The 20,641-nt window shown below is 42.7% G+C and overlaps 1 protein-coding gene across 1 annotated transcript in view; it reads right to left on the bottom strand.

Moving 5' to 3' along the window:
* CSMD1 (CUB and Sushi multiple domains 1) overlaps positions 1–20,641 on the bottom strand; it is a 1,564,948-nt gene that overhangs the window by 271,392 nt on the left and 1,272,915 nt on the right. Inside the window, exon 25 of the mRNA XM_077771883.1 lies at positions 14,908–15,110. Within this exon, the coding sequence (XP_077628009.1) occupies positions 14,908–15,110 (203 nt within the window). The remainder of the gene's footprint in view (positions 1–14,907; positions 15,111–20,641) is intronic.

The following is a 20,641-nucleotide window of genomic DNA, read 5'->3' as shown; positions in this document are numbered from 1 at the left end:
GTGCACCCATTCCGTGGAGTATTATTCAGCAATATGAAGAGATAACTTGTGGACACAGGCAACAGGCAGATGACCCTCTGAAGAACGGGCTGAGTGAGGAAATGAGGAGTCCCTATCAAGAGAACACACATGCCATGGCTCCCTGCATTTAACAGTCTTAAAATTACAAAGTTATAGCAATGGAGAGCAGATGAATGGTCATGGGCTTTAAGATGGAGCGGATGCGGGGGAGGGGGGAGATGGGTGAGGACTCAGGTGCATCCTGAGGTGCCTCCCAGTGGCGAATGCTCTGTATCTTGACTGTACCAAGGCCAACACCCTAACTGTGATTTGTGCTCTTGCTTTGCAAGGTGCTACCACTGCGGGGGAATGTGTAAGGGATCCATAGACTCTCTCTGTTTTATTTCTTACAAGTGCATGTGAATTTGTAATTACTCTGAAGAAACACTTTAATGTAAAAAATATATAAGAAATTATATATAAATGTTTATTTGAATTACAATGAATACAAGCCCGAAGTTATTTTTATACACATGTGTCATTTCAAAATGCAAAGGGATTAAAATTTATCCGCACTCAACACAAACATCACGTATCTCTCAGTGTTCCTTCGTGGCACAACGCGATATGGGTGTCGTGACTGTAAATTCTGGGTACGTACTGGCAAATTTGAAGATGGTCCCTATACAATGGCAATTTTGCCCATTCCTGAGGACAACAGCAATTTCTCTGGGGAAAACAAAACAAAACAAAAACAAAACAAACAAACAAAAAACAAAACAAAACCAAATAGAAAGTGCTTTCCAGGGAACACAATTAGGATTTGCCCACGAGGCTCTATCAGGGCTGTTACTGTGAGCCAGGAGGGAGGAAAACTAAATCAAAGGGCAAGGACTCCTTGGACAGACATGTTAAAACCTCTGAAAGCATGAAAGAGTGTAGGCTGTAGCCTGAAGTACAGGTATTAAGACAGATGTGTGGACAGGACGAGCAACATTATAAGAAAACACTGAATACCCCTTATCTCCCACTCAAGAGTTCTATGTAACAATATTTCAAAAGTGGAAAATTTGCCTTATAATATTTATACTTAACAAGTGCTGAACAGCTATAAAAACATGTCAAAAATACATCCATCAAACATAAGTATAAATTGAATTCTACAATTAAAAGAACTTAATACACACCAGAAATAAATCAATCACTTTGATTTCGCACAAAAAGGAAGGTGTATTTCATTAAAGCAAAGCTCAGCCTGAATCCCACAAAACTGTTTTATGCTAATTAAATGAAAATACAATAATTTAAGAAATATTATTTCAACTATTAAACTATGCACTGGATTTCTCACCCCACAAATTTTCATTTTTAATTCATGTGTCGGGGTTCCGGGGTGGTTAAGGGTCCAACTTCAGCTCAGGTCATTATCTCACGGTTGTGGGTTTGAACCCCATGTCAGGCTCTGTGCTGACAGCCAGCCCAGAGCCTGGAGCCTGCTTCAGATTCTGTATCTCCCTCTTTCTCTAACCCTCCCCTGCTCACACTGTCTCGCTCTCTCTCTCAGAAATAAAAAAACAAAAAACAAAAAAACGACACATTAATTCATGTGTCACTCCCTTTCCTTTTTCTCTTGCTTAATCAATTTTATAGCTGGATTCTGATTCTTCTATTTGTACTTTATAATATTGGTGTTTGTTTTAAACTAACTTGTTTAAATTATTTTAAATTAACTTTTTAAATTAGCTCAAAGAGACTCATAATCAATTATTGGAAGGAGAATATTACTAGTATAGAATAAATGTCCAATTTAGGCACTATCTACAAATCAGATCAGTTTTCTTTGTCTTGCAAACAAATGTTCCAACATCTACTTGTTAGTCATGAAGCTATATTCTTGAGCTTTGGATATCATATAGTTGTAAAACTTAGACCATCTAAGAAAGCACTTTGAAGCTTTTTAATAAAAGACCTAAAAATATAACAGATTCGCAGTGTTTGCAATTATTCAAGAATCACTTGTCCGAATGAAGAGCCTAGGGCCGCCCCATGAAGCAAGCTCATGTCCTCTAGGGGACTGGGGATTCTCAGAGAATTAGACTAATCGGCACTTTTTCTTCCATCATGTCAAATACAGAAACGTATGAGAAACCAAGCATGTTGTCCTTTCAAGTTTAGAAATGCTATTCTATGTAAAGTTATGTTTAAAACCACCTTGGGGAACCTGGGTGGCTCAATCGGGTAAGCATCCCACTCTTGATTTTGGCTCGGGTCATGATCTCACAGTTTGTGAGTTCGAGCCCCACATTAGGGTCTGTGCTGTGTCAGCTCAGAGACTGCTTGGAATTTTCTCTCCGGCTCTCTCTGCCCCTCATTCATTCTCTCTGTCTCTCTCAAAATATATAAACTTAAAACAATTAAAAAATAGAGCCACCTTATATGTAATAGTAGCACAACTATTTTAATTTTGAAAGTGCTGTATAACCCTGGCTGTGTTTTGGATCCTCACAACGCTGAAGAATCCTTCATTCAGTTAATGAAAGTGATTTTAAATTCTTTATATCTAAAGTCAAAAGCAAATTAAATCCCCCAACCCTCACCCTGCAAAGATCCTTTTTAAAATATCTATTGACACAAGAGGGGCGCCTGGGTGGCTTAGTCGGTTAAGCGTCCGACTTTCGCTTAGGTCATGATATCGCGGTTTGTGGGTTCGAGCCCTGCGTCGGGCTCTGTGCTGTCAGCTCAGAGCCTGGAGCCTGTTTCAGTCTGTGACTCCCTCTCTCTCTGACCCTCCCTTGCTCATGCTGTCTCTCTCTCTCTCTCTCTCCTAGAGATAAAATAAAAACATTAACAAAAAAAAAAAACAACAAAAAAAATATCTATTGACACAAGGAATCATGGTTAAACTGACTCTCATATTTCTATTAGGCATGAAAGATAAACTGCTGTGTACGGATCAAAAACAGACTGGAGGAGAGGAAATACTTACCATCAAGCTTTTCATGAAAAGTTTTGCAAATCTAGTATTGATTGATTCCAGAGGCCTGATTAACACTTTTAGTATGTTCTAGAAATCTCAGCTGCACTGCAAAGCTCTGGTATCATATCACTAGCATGATAAAGTGATACTTACTTCGTTACCACCTTTTCCTATTTTGAAGTCAAAATGACTTAGCTATCTGCTTTCTTGCCAAGCACCAGTCAGTTTGAATTGAGTGGTGTGAAGCAGGGGGGCGTAGAGAGGCAAGAATCTAACTTGAGAACCGCAGACTAAAGCATTTATCACGTAACACCTCCCTCGAGTCTCCTTCTAGAACTGGAACACGTACTTGGGATCTCTTACATTTGGAGAAAAGCACTAAGTCAAGGTGCTTTTATCTTCCTTACCTTTGCGTATAGTCCTCATGAAAACTGTGTGGTGGAGAAAAACAGTATTATGGCCTAATTTAACCTCATTACCATGGAAATTACTGCTAATGAGTTTTGACTTACACGGTGAAGTTGACACCACCACATGGTCAGACGTTCTCTCATGTACAGAAAACCATGCCTGTGTGTTACCTGTTCTAAAAATTGTGTGTGTGTGTGAGTGTGTGTGTGTATTTGAGATCCTGTAGTTTGTCACAGTTCAAATCAGTCTTACCAATGCTTAAATTATACATGTGATTTATATATGTAAATATGTAATAAAACTATATATGTATACAGTAAAGTTAGATATGGATATCTTTTCCCCCTTGTGCTCGGTGATAGGCTTGTTAGCATCTGGAGACCCTGCAGCCTGTTTAATAACGCTAAGTGCTCCTAGCATGTTAGTCTGCTCCGCTCCGCACATGGTTTTCCACCGGCCTCGGTGAGAACGTGAGCTACCTGGGGAGGTCTACTTTAAGTTGCTTTAAAATGAAATTTGACACACATCTTCTGGGTGGAACTGGAACAGTCCTAAAGACTGAATATTAAAGGAGAAATATTTTAAGAATATTTCAATATTTTAAGAAAATTCAGTCTCACCAGAAACAAACAAAAAAACCAGAAAATACAGACATATACACACAAAAGAAGACAAAACTAAAGGCAAAAAGCTGTTATGTGTCAAATGTGAGACAGAAAGTAATGCAGTAATTAGTGCAAAATATCGATGAGCTCCAAGTTCCAGGGTGCTCAGGAACCACCGGGAAATTATAAAAATAATCTGTGGTGACTATTATGAAGGGAAAGTGGTAAAAATCATAGAAAATGGATTCTTATCTATAGTTTGGGTTCAGAGAATCTCCTAAAAGAGGCTGCATTTCACTGGGACTTGTCAAATGAACACAGTGGCCGGGGGGTGGGTAGTCTCGGCCAAGGAACAGCCGAGAGAAGGTCTGACAACGAGAGAACAGGATTTGACAGAAATGGGAGTGGGAGAGGGGAGCCAGAATGGAGAGGCAGACAGAAGCCGGATGTAGACCAACTCGAGGTCATGTGACAGAATTTGTCATGTGAACAGTAGCTTTCAAGTAGGTGCTTATGAGATCGTATTTGCTCTCTGCCAAGGTGGCCTTTCTCAAATACAAGTTCAACAGAACAGCCGTCCCCGGAATGGCCCTGTGGACTGAGCCTGCTGCTGGTGGAGACCCGGCTGCCACAGTGGCTTATATGATGAGGGTTCCATCCAGATCACCTGGCCATTAGCTGTCATGATGCGACCGTGCTGTAAGAGTTTTGTTCTACTGGGAGAAGAGCAGTGAGATGAACCCCAAAGGTAGAAAAGGTCGTCTTACGTATTTATTCTAAATTGTGATTTGAGCACTTACATACCATAAGTAAGGAGTCAGGGACAGTGCAGGATGAAATTAACGAAAGAAAGAGGTCAACACACAGGGCAAATTCCCGCATGGGAGCTGCAGGGATATCCTTAGTTAGGATGAGCCTTGCTCGGGAGAAGGGGGTGATATTCTGGGTCACAGGATGGAGGAAACAGAGGGAATAGCAGGTGTGTATATCTACTGGAGGGAAGTAGAAGGCACCCTTCTGATGGCTTTGTCTTTGTTGAGGTATGATTTGAGGTCACTACTAAGTCAAAGAGAATATGACCAGTTTGATGATTGGAGGAAAGTGGTGGAGACTGGAAAATGATAAGGTGGGTGAAGACAAGAGCTCGCCAGACAAGTAAGTTACCGTAGCTGAGCCCTGGTGAGGTGATGGCCTACATTTCTGGTGGAGAAGCTGCCAGCTCGTGTGGCTCTTGTCAGGAGCTCTCCCAGGCTGCACGAGAATGATGGCAGGGGACTATGGCATGAAGGTCACAAGACGAGAGGGTCCAGCATATCATGAGAGAGATGCTACAGAGGACACTGCTCTGATAGAGAAGAGGAATCACAAATTAAGAGGACGGAATAGGAGGGAGAAAATAACAGCCTCTTTGCCCCAGTAGAAGCAAAGGAATGAAGTAAACGAGGGTGGAGACAGGCAGAGATCAGAGTAGAAGAGAGACAGGTTTGAACTTAACCTTTCAAGAGTTTTAGGTGCAGCATGACCAGGGCGCATCTGAAAAGCCAGGGAAATGCAGCAGAGAAGACCGAAGGGCAGAGAGGGGATCCGCGATCCCCAGAGCTGGACGGCTCATCCAAGGGAGCGCAAGGGCATGAAAGGGTCTGTGGGAACCAGACACATGTGGGGTTGCTGCTGGACGGCACACGTTGTTTCGGTGGTGCTAGGACACACACTTTGTAGACATTCCTTGTCTAACTGCCTTTCTCCTACCGTTTTTGATGACTGGGGGGCAATTTCTGCCTTCCACACCTCTGGGTCTCCACACCAGCATCATGTCAGAGACATACTAGGAAAGGGTCAACAAATGGTGAAAACACGGACCCACGCAGGAGTGAACAAATGAACGGTTAAATTCATTACTGTGAAATTCTTATACCTGTGGTCCCACACACAGTAAGAGGCCAAGGGTAACCCTCACTATGGATGGGGTGTGGTTAGATGGCTAATCACATTTACCGACCGTGATTTGCATTTTCTATGCTCTCATTCCTGACGACTTATTTTTGAATGACATGTTTTTAAAGACATTGTGATAATTCAGTCTATTAAATTTGGGAGCATTTCCCTTTCCTTAAAATAAATTTGCATAAGTCTGCCTAATATAGCATGTGCTGATTCAGGGCTTGCGATATGTGGGGAACTGCATGTCCGAGGTCTTGGGGACAGGTGTGCCGGCTGGGGCTGTATGTCTGATCAATGAGCTTTGAGCATGAGTAGGATTTATGTTCGCAGAAAGGCAGTTATGGATGATATTCCAGATGGTAGTTCTATAGAAAAATGCTGATATCCTCTTTTACATCAAGCATCAAAGAGATATCCTCAAGAAAAGGGAACTGCTGTGCACTGTGGGTGGGAATATAAATTGGCGTGGCCACCGTGGGAAACAGTGTGGAAGTTCCTCAAAGACTTAAAAAAGCAGAACCGCAATATGATCCAGCGATCTCACTATGGGGCATTTATTCACAGAAAATTAAAATAGGATCTTGAATAAATATCTGCACCCTCATGTTCACTGCAGTATAATTCACAGTAGGTGAGAAAACAACCTAAGTGTCCCTGAACACATGAATGGCTAGAGCTGCAATCCCACTTAGATTTGTCTCTGCCTCTGTCTCTCCCCTTCTCTCTACCTATCTATATAGATAGAAAATGGAACACTATTTAGTCTTAATAAAGAAGAAAGTCCTGCCATTTGTGACAATACAGATGACATTGCGGGTGTTATAGTAAGTGAGATGCATCAGACGGAGAAAGACAAATACTGTGTAACATCACACTGGTGGAATCTAAAAAAAGCCACATTCATAGAATCATAGAAAGGTAGTTACCACAGGCCAGAAAATGCGGGAAACGGGGAGATGTTGGTCAAACGGTACAAACTTCTAGTAACAAAATAAGGAAATTCTAGTCGTCTGATGTGTGGTGATTATAGTGAAAAGCACTGTATTATATGCATGAGAGTTCCTAAGGGAGTACGCCTTACATGTTCTCACCACTAAAAAGAATGGTGAGCACGCAATATGCTGGAGGTGTTAGCAAAAGCGAAGGTGCTAATCATTGTGCAAACCTTCACGTATGAAATCACCAGGTTGTATGCCTTAAATGTATACAATGTCATATTATTATTATGTCAGTAATATATTAGGTCAGTTTTATTATTCAATAAAACTGGAGCGACACAAGATACAGTCTCATAAATAGCAAAGGTGTCATTTACCCGTCCCCTTTCTCTCCCTTCCTTTTCTTACCAATCTTGTTGGTACCAGAAAAAACCCAATCCCGGCTAGAGTCCCAGCTTTGCATGGACTACGGGACTCAGAGCCTCAGCTAAGCTGGCATCTCAGGCTCCCTCAATGCAGCCCATGGGCTTTGAGTCTCTGCTGGTCACTGCTCATCAAAGCTGAATAAAACTTCCGCCTGAAGCCGCTCACAATCCATGTGTGTGAGTGGCCAAGGGTCAGAGTTTGCAGTCAGTGCTCCATCGGTCCCATGAGGAAAGTTCTGGGAGAGCAGAGAGGGTCGTGGTCACAGCTGCACCTGTTTTGTGCTGCCTGTCTCAGACACCTGGCCCAGAGACCCAGGGCTCCTGGCTGGGCCTCCCCCAAGACACAACCCCAGCCCACTGAGCAGCCGGCAGCCCTGACGGCCTCTCTCATTACAAACAGCAAATGATTTTTTTTCGCCCGAAAATGTACCTATTAAATTATCTTTCAATAAAGCAAATTAGGAAGAGCTGTCAGGTAGCTGCTAAGTCACGCCTTATTTATGAAGAAATCAATCTCACAAAATCTAAGATGCTGACTTACTCTGGAGCTGCTTGCTCTAAGAAGGAAGAGCGGGCTGTAGAGACCACTGAAGGCTCAGCTGAAGCTTATTTAACCCCCAGAGCAAAGGTCAGTTTTGTGCTCTGAACTCCCATTTTCTTGCATTTTATGCATGATTAAATGGTAATTAAGCTTTAATGAAAAGTGTTAGGCTGATTACAATTAGCATAATTGCACAAGTAAGTGCACGTTCTCGTGTTTTACATGCTGTGCCGATCTGGCGGGACAATGGACCTTTAATGGGGTTCGAATATCTCGGGAGCCTCAACAGCTCATTTCCTAGCGCAGAAAAGCTCATCTTACGGGAAAGCGTAGTAAACACACATAGGGAAGTGTGTGGTACAGACCTCCCTGCTTCCGTAGCTATGACCCACACACAGACATGTGGGGTTGAGACTAAGCAAGTACTTTTTTCATACCCTCAGTAAACAGCTGTCCCTGTTCCAAGATTATTTTAGAGCAGGGAGGAAAAAAGATCATGATTTAATGAGATAACAAAATTGGTCAAATGACAGATTATACTGTGCTCATTTTAAAAATGGGCATTAACCTTTATAAAATAAAAATGTTCTGCCTGGTTTCTGAACGGTATAAAAATTAAGCAATCAAGGATAAATAAAGATATAAATAATCATAACTTAAGTGGTCAACAAAGATGTCTAACTTCTATTGAATCTGTATAATGTGATCTCTACTAGTCAAAACACCGTCTATATTGGCCACTACTCTTCTAACAGTAAACACTGAAGATAATTTATCTTAGCTATCAACATGAGGTAAAAACTAATCCAGGAGGGAAAGAATGAATCTTTATTATTAAAATTAGTCCTTAAATATTGATGATTAAAGTCTTGCCTATTAAAAGTTTTGAGTGAAGCCAAAGTTAATGTGAAGCACACCATCTTCTGTAGGTGACGTGCAGTGTTTGTCATGCAGTTGAAGCCACCCCGATATTTTCAAGCATATTCAATTAGCAAATCCTTTTCAGCCACTAATTACACATCAGGCTGTAGAAACACAAACACAGTCTGCCCTCGAGGAACTGAGTCCAGTGGCAGCAAATAGAGTACTCACAGATGACACAGTGAGCACTTGAACAGAGGTATGGGTGTTGGATTTGGAGACTGCTGAGTGACGAATGACTCGTTCCGCTAAAGGAATCTTCAAGGGTGGTATGGCCACACTAGGGTCCAGTAAGCCAGCAAAGAGATAAGGGCATGTATGTAAGTATGTAAAATGAACACACACCACGTGTGGGGCATCCCCAGGGAGGCCTGGTGTCCTGCTAGAATGTAAGGTTACAAGGGGGTAGACAGGCGGGAGGGTGGTCATTGACAATGACAATGAAAATGTGGATTAGGGAAAGTCGGCACAGAGGACACCACAGCCTTTACTGAAGACTAATCTTGGTTCCTGTGCTTAAGGAAGTTAGTAAAGGGGCGTGAGCAGGAGACAGGAAGCCATGGTAACTCAGGCCAAGCCCAAAAGACTTAGGCCGAGGTGGTAAGTGCACAGGTGGAGAGCACTGGTTGGATTTAGGACTCTGAATATGGCCCCTGCTGGATCTGTTGCTGGAGTATGTGGGTGTGAGGTAAAGAGATTTCTAAAAAATGGACTTTGGAGGCTGTGCCCTGAGCAACTAGCAGAGCGGAGCTGTCGTCTGCCGTCGGCCATGACAGGGAGACTTCAAGGACATCGGGTTTGTGGAAGGAAGTGCGGTCAAGTTTCGGGCACCAAGCTGCCCGCTCTGTACCTCCACATGAAGACAGGGGCCAGCGGCAAGTGGGCCATAGATGCTCAGGGCACAGGTTTTGGAAGGTTGGCTGATAAAACCCGAAGAGAGCATGCTGATAGACAGAAGCACGGGGATGCTAGAGACCTCCAGCCTCTAGTGTCTGAGGGCAGAAAGAGGAAACCAGCAAAAGGGGCCACAATAGAATTGCTGGTGGAAATGCAAACTGGTGCAGCCGCTCCGGAAAACACTGGAGGTTCCTCATAAAGGCAAAGATAGAACTACCCTGTAATCCAGCAATTGTACTACTAGGTAGTTACCCAAAGGACACAGGAGGCTGATTTGAAGGGGAACATGCACCCCAATGTTTATAGTAGCACCATCAACACTATCAACAATAGCCAAAGTATGGGGAGAGCCCCAATGTCCATTGGTGGACGAGTGGATAAAGAAGAAGTGGTAGCTATATACAATGGAGAATTACTTGGTGATCAACAAGAATGAAATCTTGCCATTTATAACAACATGGACGGAACTAGGTTAAGCTAAGTGAAATAAGGTAGTCAGAGAAAGATAAATATCATAGGATTTCACTCTTAAGTGGAATTTAAGATACATAGCAGATGAACATAAGGGAAGGGAAGTAAAAATAAGATAAAAACAGAGAGGGAGACAAACCATAAGAGATTCTTAAATACAGAGAAGAAACTGAGGGTTGCTGGTGGGGTGCTGGGTGGGGGATGGGCTAAGTGGGTGATGGGCATTAAGGAGGGTGCTTGTTGGGATGACCAACATGTCATTAGGTGTTATAGGTAAGTGATGGATCACTAAGTTCTACTCCTGAAATCATTATTACACTATCTATTAACTAACTTGGGTTTAAATTTTAAAAACAGAATAAATACGCACACAAAATTAAAGAAGAGTACAATGGTAAATTAAAAACAAAAACAAAAAAAGAGGCCCAACAGAGTGGCCAGGGGAATAAAGAGGACTAAGAAAGAAAGATGGGAAACAGTTGAAGAAGGTGTTTTGAGAACAGGGATGTTGTCAAAATTGAAAAGCTCCAACTTAGTACGGAGTTACGTGCCTTAGACGTACACTGGCATTGATGTCAAGTTCTTAGCTTTAAACTTATTTAAAATCTAATGATTTCAATATTGCTAAGAAAACCGATGCCCAAATAAGTTGTGGTCCTCCTATAATTCGGTGACACCTATAATTCTTAGCTGACACACTATTGGCACACTATCAAGTTAAAACGGCGTATCAAGAAAACTCTAATTTAGTACCACTGAATAAATGGCACTTTGGCCTGGCAACAGTGTTTATACATGGTATCAATTACGTGAGTAGAACATGTTTTTTCAGTTCTATCATTTTAGATTTTATTTTGAAATCACAGTGTTGTGCTAATACTTCAAATTTTAACATTAGCTTGACTTATGAATAGAACAATCTAACTTATACATAAACTGCCTTTCTGGTTGTTGTTGTCTGAAGATCATGGATAAAAATTTATGGACTTTTCCTTCTCACAGAAGAGGAACAAAGCCCTTTTTGGCTGGAGGGATAGGCTCTCTGGCAAATTTTGAGGAGATTCAGGCCTTTGGTTTAGAAAGACTCCAGCTTAAATTTGTTTTATCAGTGGAGCCTCTGATGAGAAAAGGAAGGCCCCACAACCGCAGAGATGGAACGTGGCACACTGGTCACCCGTGACGGTAGGTTGACCAAATGTCCCAGGGTGCTGGTGGTGACAGGCGTCCCCGGAACATGGGACTGTCAGTTTTATTATCTGACCGAGGGGTTATAGGAAACGTCCTTGCTGAGGTCAAACAAGCCACGGGCGAGTTGTGACTCTTACATCGGTGATAACTAGGTCTAAGAGTCAGATTTTATCAAGTTCTCAGACACATACACTCATGTCCCGGCGTGTCTCTCCCGCTGGGGTCCCAGACATGGCCGACTTTGCTGGGAAGTTCATGAGCACCTAGGCTGTGGAGGTGGGCAGGGCAGCTGGGTTCCAGCCCGTGGTCCACTGACAGAGCCCACGTGAGATGAATCTGTGTGGCCCCCAAGGGCAAGAACAGCACCCAAAGAGAGCAGAACCATGTGGGAGGCAAGAGTGAAGGTAAGACCAAGCGCAGAGAGGACCTGGTCTTTCCTGCTCAGCACACAGAACACCCTGACTTCCCACACACCGCAGAATGGGGAGGCGGGTCTATAAAGTAGACTGATTTTGGACTTTCTCATCTACCTTAATGCATGGGAGCTTGAACTAGATATAACTTCACTTAGTAAAATGAGAAATGGAAGTTGTTTTAGTAACTGAGAGAGTGGAAGACACCCTTGATCAGTTAATATGCTTCCCAATGTTGCTTATAGAATTGTAAACTTATTTCCAATAAATAAGGATCCAACCCAAAACCTACAGCACACTTCCCAGAGGATTATTTGAGAGGGTTTCCTTAAAAGGTTAATCCCAGGTAGAGGTGTGGTTACTGGGAACTGGTTATAAGTGGGAAAAAGCATGGATGGACACAGCTTCTTGAGAAAGGCAGCGAGTTTGACTGAGGGACACAGCCAGGCCCAGGGAAGTGACAGGGAGGGGACAGAGCACGCCAGACCCCTGGGCACCCTCTGCGGCCTGCGTCTCTCATGTCCTGCAGAGCTCCCCACGGGGTGCATCCGGACAGGAGAGAAGGCCTGGTGTACACATGTTCACCTCCAGGGTCAGAGAGGAGCTTGGAAACGGCAGAGAGTAATCTAAAATGGCAAAGAGAAAATGTCCAACGCAGGATACAGGGGTAAGTGTAAATGTCCTTCAATACTGGTACAATTTCTTTAATTCACAAATAAAGCAATAAAGAAGGAAATGGAAAGTCGGTCACAAATCTTTAGAGGTCAAGAGAAAACTCACGTTTCCTTAGTCAGAGTCCAGGATGGATTTTTCTAAATTATGACAAAGTTTTATATCTTATTTTTTTTCCTTTTTATAGAGTTTTAAAGACAACCTTGCAGAAGCCTATTAATAAAAGAACCTCAGAGTCAACAGTATATTTTGGCCCCTAACATGGAATTTCTCAAAGATTACCAGACTTAGGGACTTGTTAGCTGGGAAAGGGGGAGGGGAAGTTCATGCACAAGGGGCTTGTCACACTGTATGAAATCGCCAATAGTCACATATTTATAAAATTGGCAATTTCACTTGGTTCAAACTAGAGTACTTGGAACACTGAATTTATAAAAACATAAGCAAGTTTCACTTCTGTAGGAACTTTAATGGATGTGTTCAAGTTGACCGCTTCCTAAACATTAACATATGAGTTATATAAGAAGAATCAAAATGTCTATGATTCTCAAATAAAACAAAGGGCCTCTTTTTAAAAACCCAAAGTAGGAAGTTGTCTTTTGAAAGGACGGAATCACGAAGGAACATAGAAAAATAAGCGGTTTTTGGATTCCGCAAGAATTTTAAAAGGGGAAGGTTTTTAAAAGGCTGGGAACAAAACTAAACATATTCTTACCACGTGGCCCAGTAATCGCACTCCGTGGTATTTGCCCTAATGACTGAAAACCTTATGTTCACACAAAACCTGCACAAGGATGTACCCAGCAGCGTTACTCACGATCCCCAAACCCTGTCAGTAAGCAGCGTGCCCTTCAGTAGGTGATGGCTGAAGAAACTCTGGCCCATCTGGACAATGAACTCTTTCCCATCGCTAAGAAGAAATGAGCTGTCCTTTACTGAGCAGAGGTGAAAAGACACAGAGAAGCCATAAACACGTATCACCAAGTGTAAGAAACGCACCTGAAAAAGCTGCACGCTGTAGCCTGGAATCACTGAGCGACTCCAGCTCTTTCACATTCTGGGAGAAGCAAAAGCATGGAGAAGGTAGCTGTGTGGCTGCCAGTGGTGCGGGGTTCAGGGCAGGGGTGGGCAGTCAGAACACAGGGCTGTAGGGCCCCGGACGACAGCAGGACACTGGTGACGGCTGCGTGTCATCACGCATCTGTGCGGCCCCCCAGAATGCACAGTGCCAGCCGCGACCCCCACGTGAGCGGCGGCCTCTGGGAGATGATGGCGTCACCATGGGTTCATCACTGTGGCAAAGGCACCGTCTGGTGGGGACGGTGACAATGGGGAGGCTGGGCGCATGGGGGAGGGATATGGGAAACCTTGCTCTACTAAGAAAAATTAGGAAAGTATACAATGGGTAAGAGAGAAAAACAGACATTACCTCATAGCGTTGCCAACATTTGTGGTTTGCCAGAGAAGGGCAGTAGATTACACATCTACTATCTACTCACCACCATTTCTGAAGACAAAGAGTAAAAGTCTGAAAATAAAGGACATCTTCCCCCCAGGCTAGGTTAGCAGGACAAACTTCCCTCTATGTTTTTACCATAGACCAGTAAAAATTTGGCACATGTTTGCAAATTACCATGTTCAAAGCACCATGAATCCAGAGATAAAAAATTGTGCAGACGATAATCTCATTTTTATTAGCAACCTTTTAAAGCATTAAACTGAGCCAAGTCGATTTTCTTACGTAAATCTTAAGTACGGCTCACCAGTGAGATGAGGCCAGCTGGACAGTGTTTACGTGCAAACTGCACTTGCTTTATGCCAATGGCCGACCGGGACACTGACAAATTCTATGACCTCTCCGTGGTGCCACTTTAAGGGCACTCAAAGGTGGGACTTCCACAAAATACCCCCACTCCTTCCTTCTTGGGAAACTGCTCATTAAAAATGCGCTGGACAGTTAAAAGAAAAATCAAAGGCGGGACCTATCTTTCAGGAGGTGACAGCTCACACATGCAAACGTGGTGTCGGGTGAGTGAGCCCCCAGAGACTCCCATCTCACGTGAACGACCTGAGGCCTCGGCCCGGAGGAGGAGGGGAATAGGGCACTGCTCTGCAGGGCGCCTGACAGTGGACCCCGGAGCGCCCCCACTGTGTGGGACATCACAGCACCGTCAGGGAGCCCAGAGCTGGCTCGGGTTTGCGTGGGCACCGGAGGGGAACTGTACCTTTAGGTAGGGACGCACATCTGTCTTGGGCCCAGATTTCCCTAGTGAATTCAAGCCTTCAAAATCATGTGTGTATTTTTTCACGTAACTGAGGAGACCCGCTGCCTCCCCCTTCCTGGGGACAGCATTCCCTAAAACAGACTTTTCTCTTGATGCACGTTTTCAAAATTTTACATCACGCTCAACAGAAATTGCCTCCATCGGGGGTGGGGGGGAGGCCTAAGAACCCACATCGAGCTCTGACTTGGCAGCGAGGACACGGGAGGGGCAGCCGTCACCTACTTGAGAACTGAATGGAGAAGCCCGACTTGCTGATGAAGAAGTCGCTGTCGAACTGCAGGGTGAGCGAGCTGAAGGTGCTGTGGATGTCCTCCGGGAGCCTAGAGCCGCTCCACTCCTTCAGCAGGATGTCACTGTCCACGGGGCCGTCCCAGACCTTCAGGATGTCATGGGCTGTCTCGGTGTCGAACACGATGAAGTGCAGGCTGGGGGAGAGAGCAGAACTTGCACACTTACTCAGAAGAGGGTAGCCCGCTCAACGAGAACACCTGAGCCACAACGTGAGTGCACACCAGCTCATGTCTGCTCAAAGCCCACGGACATGTGCGCGGTGTTCCCTGACCACTAGGGAGAGGGGGTCGAACCTTCTAGATGTGAATTCACTGGTGCCCCTGAGGGTCCCTCTGTCTGTGACGGACACAAGACCACCATGCTCTACACAGAGCCGCGTATTAGGGACAAAACAATGAAACAGATCCCTTTCAGACCGTCAGCTCTTTTCTTAGTTCATAGCTTTCTCAGGCTTACAAATCAAAGGCAGGTTTGACATTGCTTTGCTTTAAGCTAATCAGAGTCTGACTGATTTTTATGGGGCGTCAGTGTGGTTCTTGAAGTGCCCCACTAGGTGGTAGCATCCGCGCCGAGAGAAACACTTGGCAAAGGCCTTGTCTACAGCATGGAGACGCTGTGCTTGTACCTGACCCATCTCGTTCATACTGTGTTTGTTTCTATACATTTTATTTTCAGAAAAATGCATTATTTGCAACACCTACATGACGGCAGAAATGTGTAACACAAAGTCCTTTCTGGATAACATTTTAATCTACTTCTATCACATTTACAGACACTTCCCAGAGCAACAGAAAAACCCTCTCTGTCTGGAAAGCTCACTCTTCCAGGCGGCGCTGCAACCAGCAATGCCGACCGCCGTGAGGAGGAGCTTAGCTAAGGTACCAACACAGGCCACTCGTTCCTGATGGGCTGGTTTCCCATTTTTTTCTTCACCGCGTGTTGCACAAAATGGTCAGGGAGATAAAAATCCCAATAAATTATATAAGAAAACACGGTACACGGATCCCAGCGATTTTTGTGCATATTACATATTCAAAGGAAATGTCTAGCTCACCTTGCATAAAGTGTGAACCGTGTGGCATAGTTTGAAGATGTCTGACATAGGATAATTTTAATCTGGAGAGAAGTACAGGCTGCAGCAGACTCTCTACCTACCTCTTCCAGTGCTGGAGCGCCGCCCTCTGTGGCCTCAGATCTTCTCTGAAAATAAACTCTTACAGATAAGGCCACACACTACTTCTTTCCACTCACTCATCTGTTCTGCTCACTGCACATTTCAAAAACGTGGAGGGACTGTTCCCACGTATCTTTTCCCATCTCACATCTCCGTCATTTCCATGTCCACATGCACACATCTGTGCAGACAAGCTCTAGACCTGTTTCGTACATTGAACGCTGATTGCGCAACAGATGTCACTTTGGCGTGTGTGCCCTGGACCATTTTCAAGTTGCGTTTTACATTCGGTGTTACTTACATGAAGTCTTTTTACACTGAAAAATGTAGATTTTGTTCCTTTGCTTTAAAAGCAAGAGTAAATGCTTATTTTTCGAGTCCTCTACTAAAAGATAGTTTGTTTCTACATCTTATTTTTAAGGGTGGTGTGTGTATGTGTGTGTACGTGTTTACTTATTTATTTTTGTGGAAGTATAGTTGACACACAGTGTCACATTAGTTGTGGGAGCAGGCAGAGAGGTCTGCCACATGCCACGTGAGGGACGCATCAAGCCAAGCAAACTGCATGCAGGGTGTGCCTTCAGCCCTGGGGAACATCCAGGCACCCAGTGTAACCAGAGCAGAAAGATGGACTGCGAAGTAAAAGCTCAGATGAGAGCAACAGCGAGCAGGAGCGTGGGGAGAGGGGGTCATAACATGCTGTCTTGGAGACTCTGGCTGTCCATTGGGTGATACACCAATGGGGCATTTTCAATGAAGCAACTGCCTCACCTACGATTGAACACCTTTCCTCTGCTTGCTGTGTGGACAGCAGACCGTAGAGGAAAATGTGAATCAAGAGGAATCAGGGCAAGACGCACATTGCTCAAGGGAGCTCCAGGGGAGGCACCAAGAGGTTGTGGGATCCTGGGGACTTTCGGGAGACAGAACTGGGACCGGATGAGGCACAGGGGAGGGAGGGGAAGCAAGGCCACCCCAAGCTGCCTGGAAACGAGGAAGGAGGGATGCCGTTCACAGAGTGAGAAAGACCAGGGGCGAGGCTGGGGCACGGGGGCCTCGCGGTGCCCCATGGGCACTGAGTAGACACGAGAAGGAAACAGTTGCTCATATGAACCAGGAGTCATGGAAAGAATAACCGTGTGTGTCTTCAGCAAGTAAGTGGTGTTTACACCACAGGACTAGATGAGATTGTCACGGTCACAGGTAAATAAAAGAGAACCATGGACCCTGAATTACTTGAAAACATATGTTTTCCCACTTTGGTAACGTGTTATCTCTTTTGTTTCTGCTTATGTATAAAGTCATATTATTTATATTATACTATACTATATTATGTTATATTATATTATGTTACATTTTATTATGTTATATTATATTTTTGCTGAAAGATTTTATCACAAACTTCATCATTTTAGGAAAAATCCACTGCTGCTTACCACGGTAGGAGGGTTTCTGTTTATTCTTTTATGTTGTTGATCATGAAATATATTAAATTATTTTTTCTATACTTATTTATAAGACCATGGAGTTATTTTTTCTTTTTTAAAAAAAATTTTAATGTTTATTTCTTTTTGAGACAGAGACAGAATGTAAGCAGGTGAGCGGCAGAGAAAGGGAGACACACAATCTGAAGCAGTTCCAGGCTGTGAGCTGTCAGCACAGAGCTAGACATGGGGCTCAAATCCACAAGCTGTGAGATCATGACCTGAGCCGAAGTTGGACCCTTAACCGACTGAGCCACCCAGGCATCCCTAGAATTATTTTTTTATTAATGATAAGATGAATTACAGGGTTCAGCTCTTTTTAAAATTTTGTAATGTTTATTATGTTTGAGATCAACAGAGACACAGCGTGGGCATGGGTGGGGAAGAGAGAGAAAGAGAGAGAGAGGGAATCTGAAGCAAGCTCTAGGCTCTGAACTGTCAGCAAAGAGCCCAACCCAACACGGGGCTCGAACCCACAAGCTATGAGATCATAACCTGAGCTGAAGTTGGAGCTTAACCAACTGAGACCCTCAGGTACCCTTATTTTTTAATGGAAGGTGTGTTTTCTTACTATAGGGGAGCAGAATCTGACAACCCCAAACATGTTCGGTTGGAATGTTGATTATGTTGAATTAAAGTTACTTAAGAATCAGCTGGTGCACGAGTGCCTCTCTGACCCCCGTTGCCTCCCTTAAAGTATGAAATAAATCGCCGCTGTGACAAGTACCCTCTCTGAAACAGAAAGACATCGTCATCATCAGAGAGATCGGTTGAGGGCAGAGAAGGGTGTGCAGCCAAGCCTTGTGACTTCCTCTCTGACTTACTACTCCGATCCCGAACAGCTTCATCTTGTCAACTCTTCACACATTTACTGTCTCCTTATGTGAAAGCTATAAAAAAATACCTGCTCTGGGCAGTTCTTTGAGTCTTATATTTCCAATGGGGTTTCTGTACATGTGAATTAAATTTGTTTTTTTTTCCTCCTGTTAATTTGTCTCACATCACATTAATTATTAGATCAGTCCAAGAGGCTACAAGAGAAGAAGGGAGGAGTTTTCCTCCCCTACATTACTNGATAGTGATTCTGTGTGTGTGTGTGTGTGTATATATATATATATATATATATAGACATTTTGTTTTGAATGTGACCATGTTTGTGTGGATTTCCCACTTATTTGAACAGAATGTTCAGATTCTACTTGAAGGTTGAAGATCTTTTTAAGTCTAATAAATACACTGTTGAAGACTATAAGCTTCCTAATTTGTTATCTACTGGATCTATGAATCATAAAGATGTGTAAGAAGTGCACTGTGCAATTTCCAGTGTCGCCACACAATTCAGTCATGTTTGTATTAAATTATGTTCTTAGCTGAACAAAAGTTCCTGACTGTCATATACCTGGAGAATATACACCCCTAAGCACAATAGAGGATTATTTTGTGTGTCAATACTTGCATAACAGGTACCTGTGGTAAGGAATGATAGATAGTTTGAGTATAGGATTCCAGGTTGATGGTTATTTCCCTTCAGGTTTTCAAAGATCTCCTTAATTTAGTCTGTATTTTTAAGATGCCTTTTATCAGGCTAATTAATATATGCCTTTCTTTGGATGTTTGTGAAATCTCCCTGCCTTTGGTGTACTTTGGTCTTTCCAGAATGTGTTTAGGTGACACTGATGTTCACTAAACTACTCAGGACACAGTAGGCTTAGTAGCTGCTAAATTCATATTGTAGATCAATTCCAGCATTTAAGGTGATGTAAGGAATTAGTACTTATTGTAACTATCACTGTAGAATGACTTTTACACAGTGTGTTTGTAGTACTTTTTGATAAAAATAAAAATTAATGAAGGAAAGAAGAAAAAAGAAGAAACTGATTTAAGCAATTACTGTATATAAGTCTATGGCAATAAACTTTAAACTATGCATGACACTGTTTTCTAGAAAATGCAAATGATCAAACTTAACTCTGAGAGCTCAATAGAGACAAACATATAGAAATATACATATTATATGTATCAAAGTGTGTTTAAATTGGTGACAAATGGAAAACAGGATAAATGGTCAACAGCAAAGGAATTAAAAGTTCAGTAAAGACAGATATATAGACAGAAGTCCATAAAGTATAGCTAAGTGAAAAAAATAGTATAAAACATTATAATTTGTATTCACCTTGCATAAATAATTACATTTACAAATTCAGATAATTTTCCTGTAGATCCTGGGAGAATTTCATAACTTTAGATCGTAAAATTTAATATTTGTTATTTTTTTCCATTATGAGACTTTTTTTCTATGATTAAAATATATTTACTGAAATAAAGAACAATTAAGAGTTGAGTCCCTGAGACAGGAAACAGAGCACTGAGGCCGAGTATCACCACTTCTAATTAACATTATGCTAGAGATTGTGGCCCCTGTAATAAGACAAAGCAAAAGGCCTAAGATTTGGTAAAATGAAGGTCAACTCTGATTAATGTAGATAGCATGATTGTGTGCGTAGAGAAAACTTGAAAACCTACAAACTCTTAGAATAAGAAGTTTATATAAGATAAATATAAAAATATAACTCATTTTCATACAGTAGCATAAATACAAAATGACATAAAAATTCTGTATCATTCATATAACAAAGCTTCCTGTAGGTAGGAATAATTCCAACAAAAGATGTGCCAGGTCTCCACAAGGAAACTGAAAAGCATCATCAAAGCAAGTTGTAGAAGATCCAAATAAATATCCCAAATGCTGTGTTAGGGATCAGAACATTCAGCACTGTAAATGACATCAGGTTTCCCTGAATTCTATTGATATGAAGTGATTCTAATCAAAATCCAAGAAACTTCTTTTGTAGAAAGTAACACGTGTTTCTGCACTGAATATGGAGATGCAAAGGGTCAAGAATAGTGATAGCAATCTGCATTACAAAGAACAAAACCGGAGGAATTCAGTACCAGATATCAAGACCTATTATAAAATCATTAAATAATTAAGATAGAAAAGTATACA

This window comes from Crocuta crocuta, unplaced genomic scaffold, assembly GCF_008692635.1.
Source record: "Crocuta crocuta isolate KB4526 unplaced genomic scaffold, BGI_CrCroc_1.0 scaffold111, whole genome shotgun sequence".
Taxonomy (NCBI): domain Eukaryota; kingdom Metazoa; phylum Chordata; class Mammalia; order Carnivora; family Hyaenidae; genus Crocuta; species Crocuta crocuta.
Note: the sequence above shows the minus strand (reverse complement) of the source record. Positions and strands in the feature narration are given on the sequence as shown.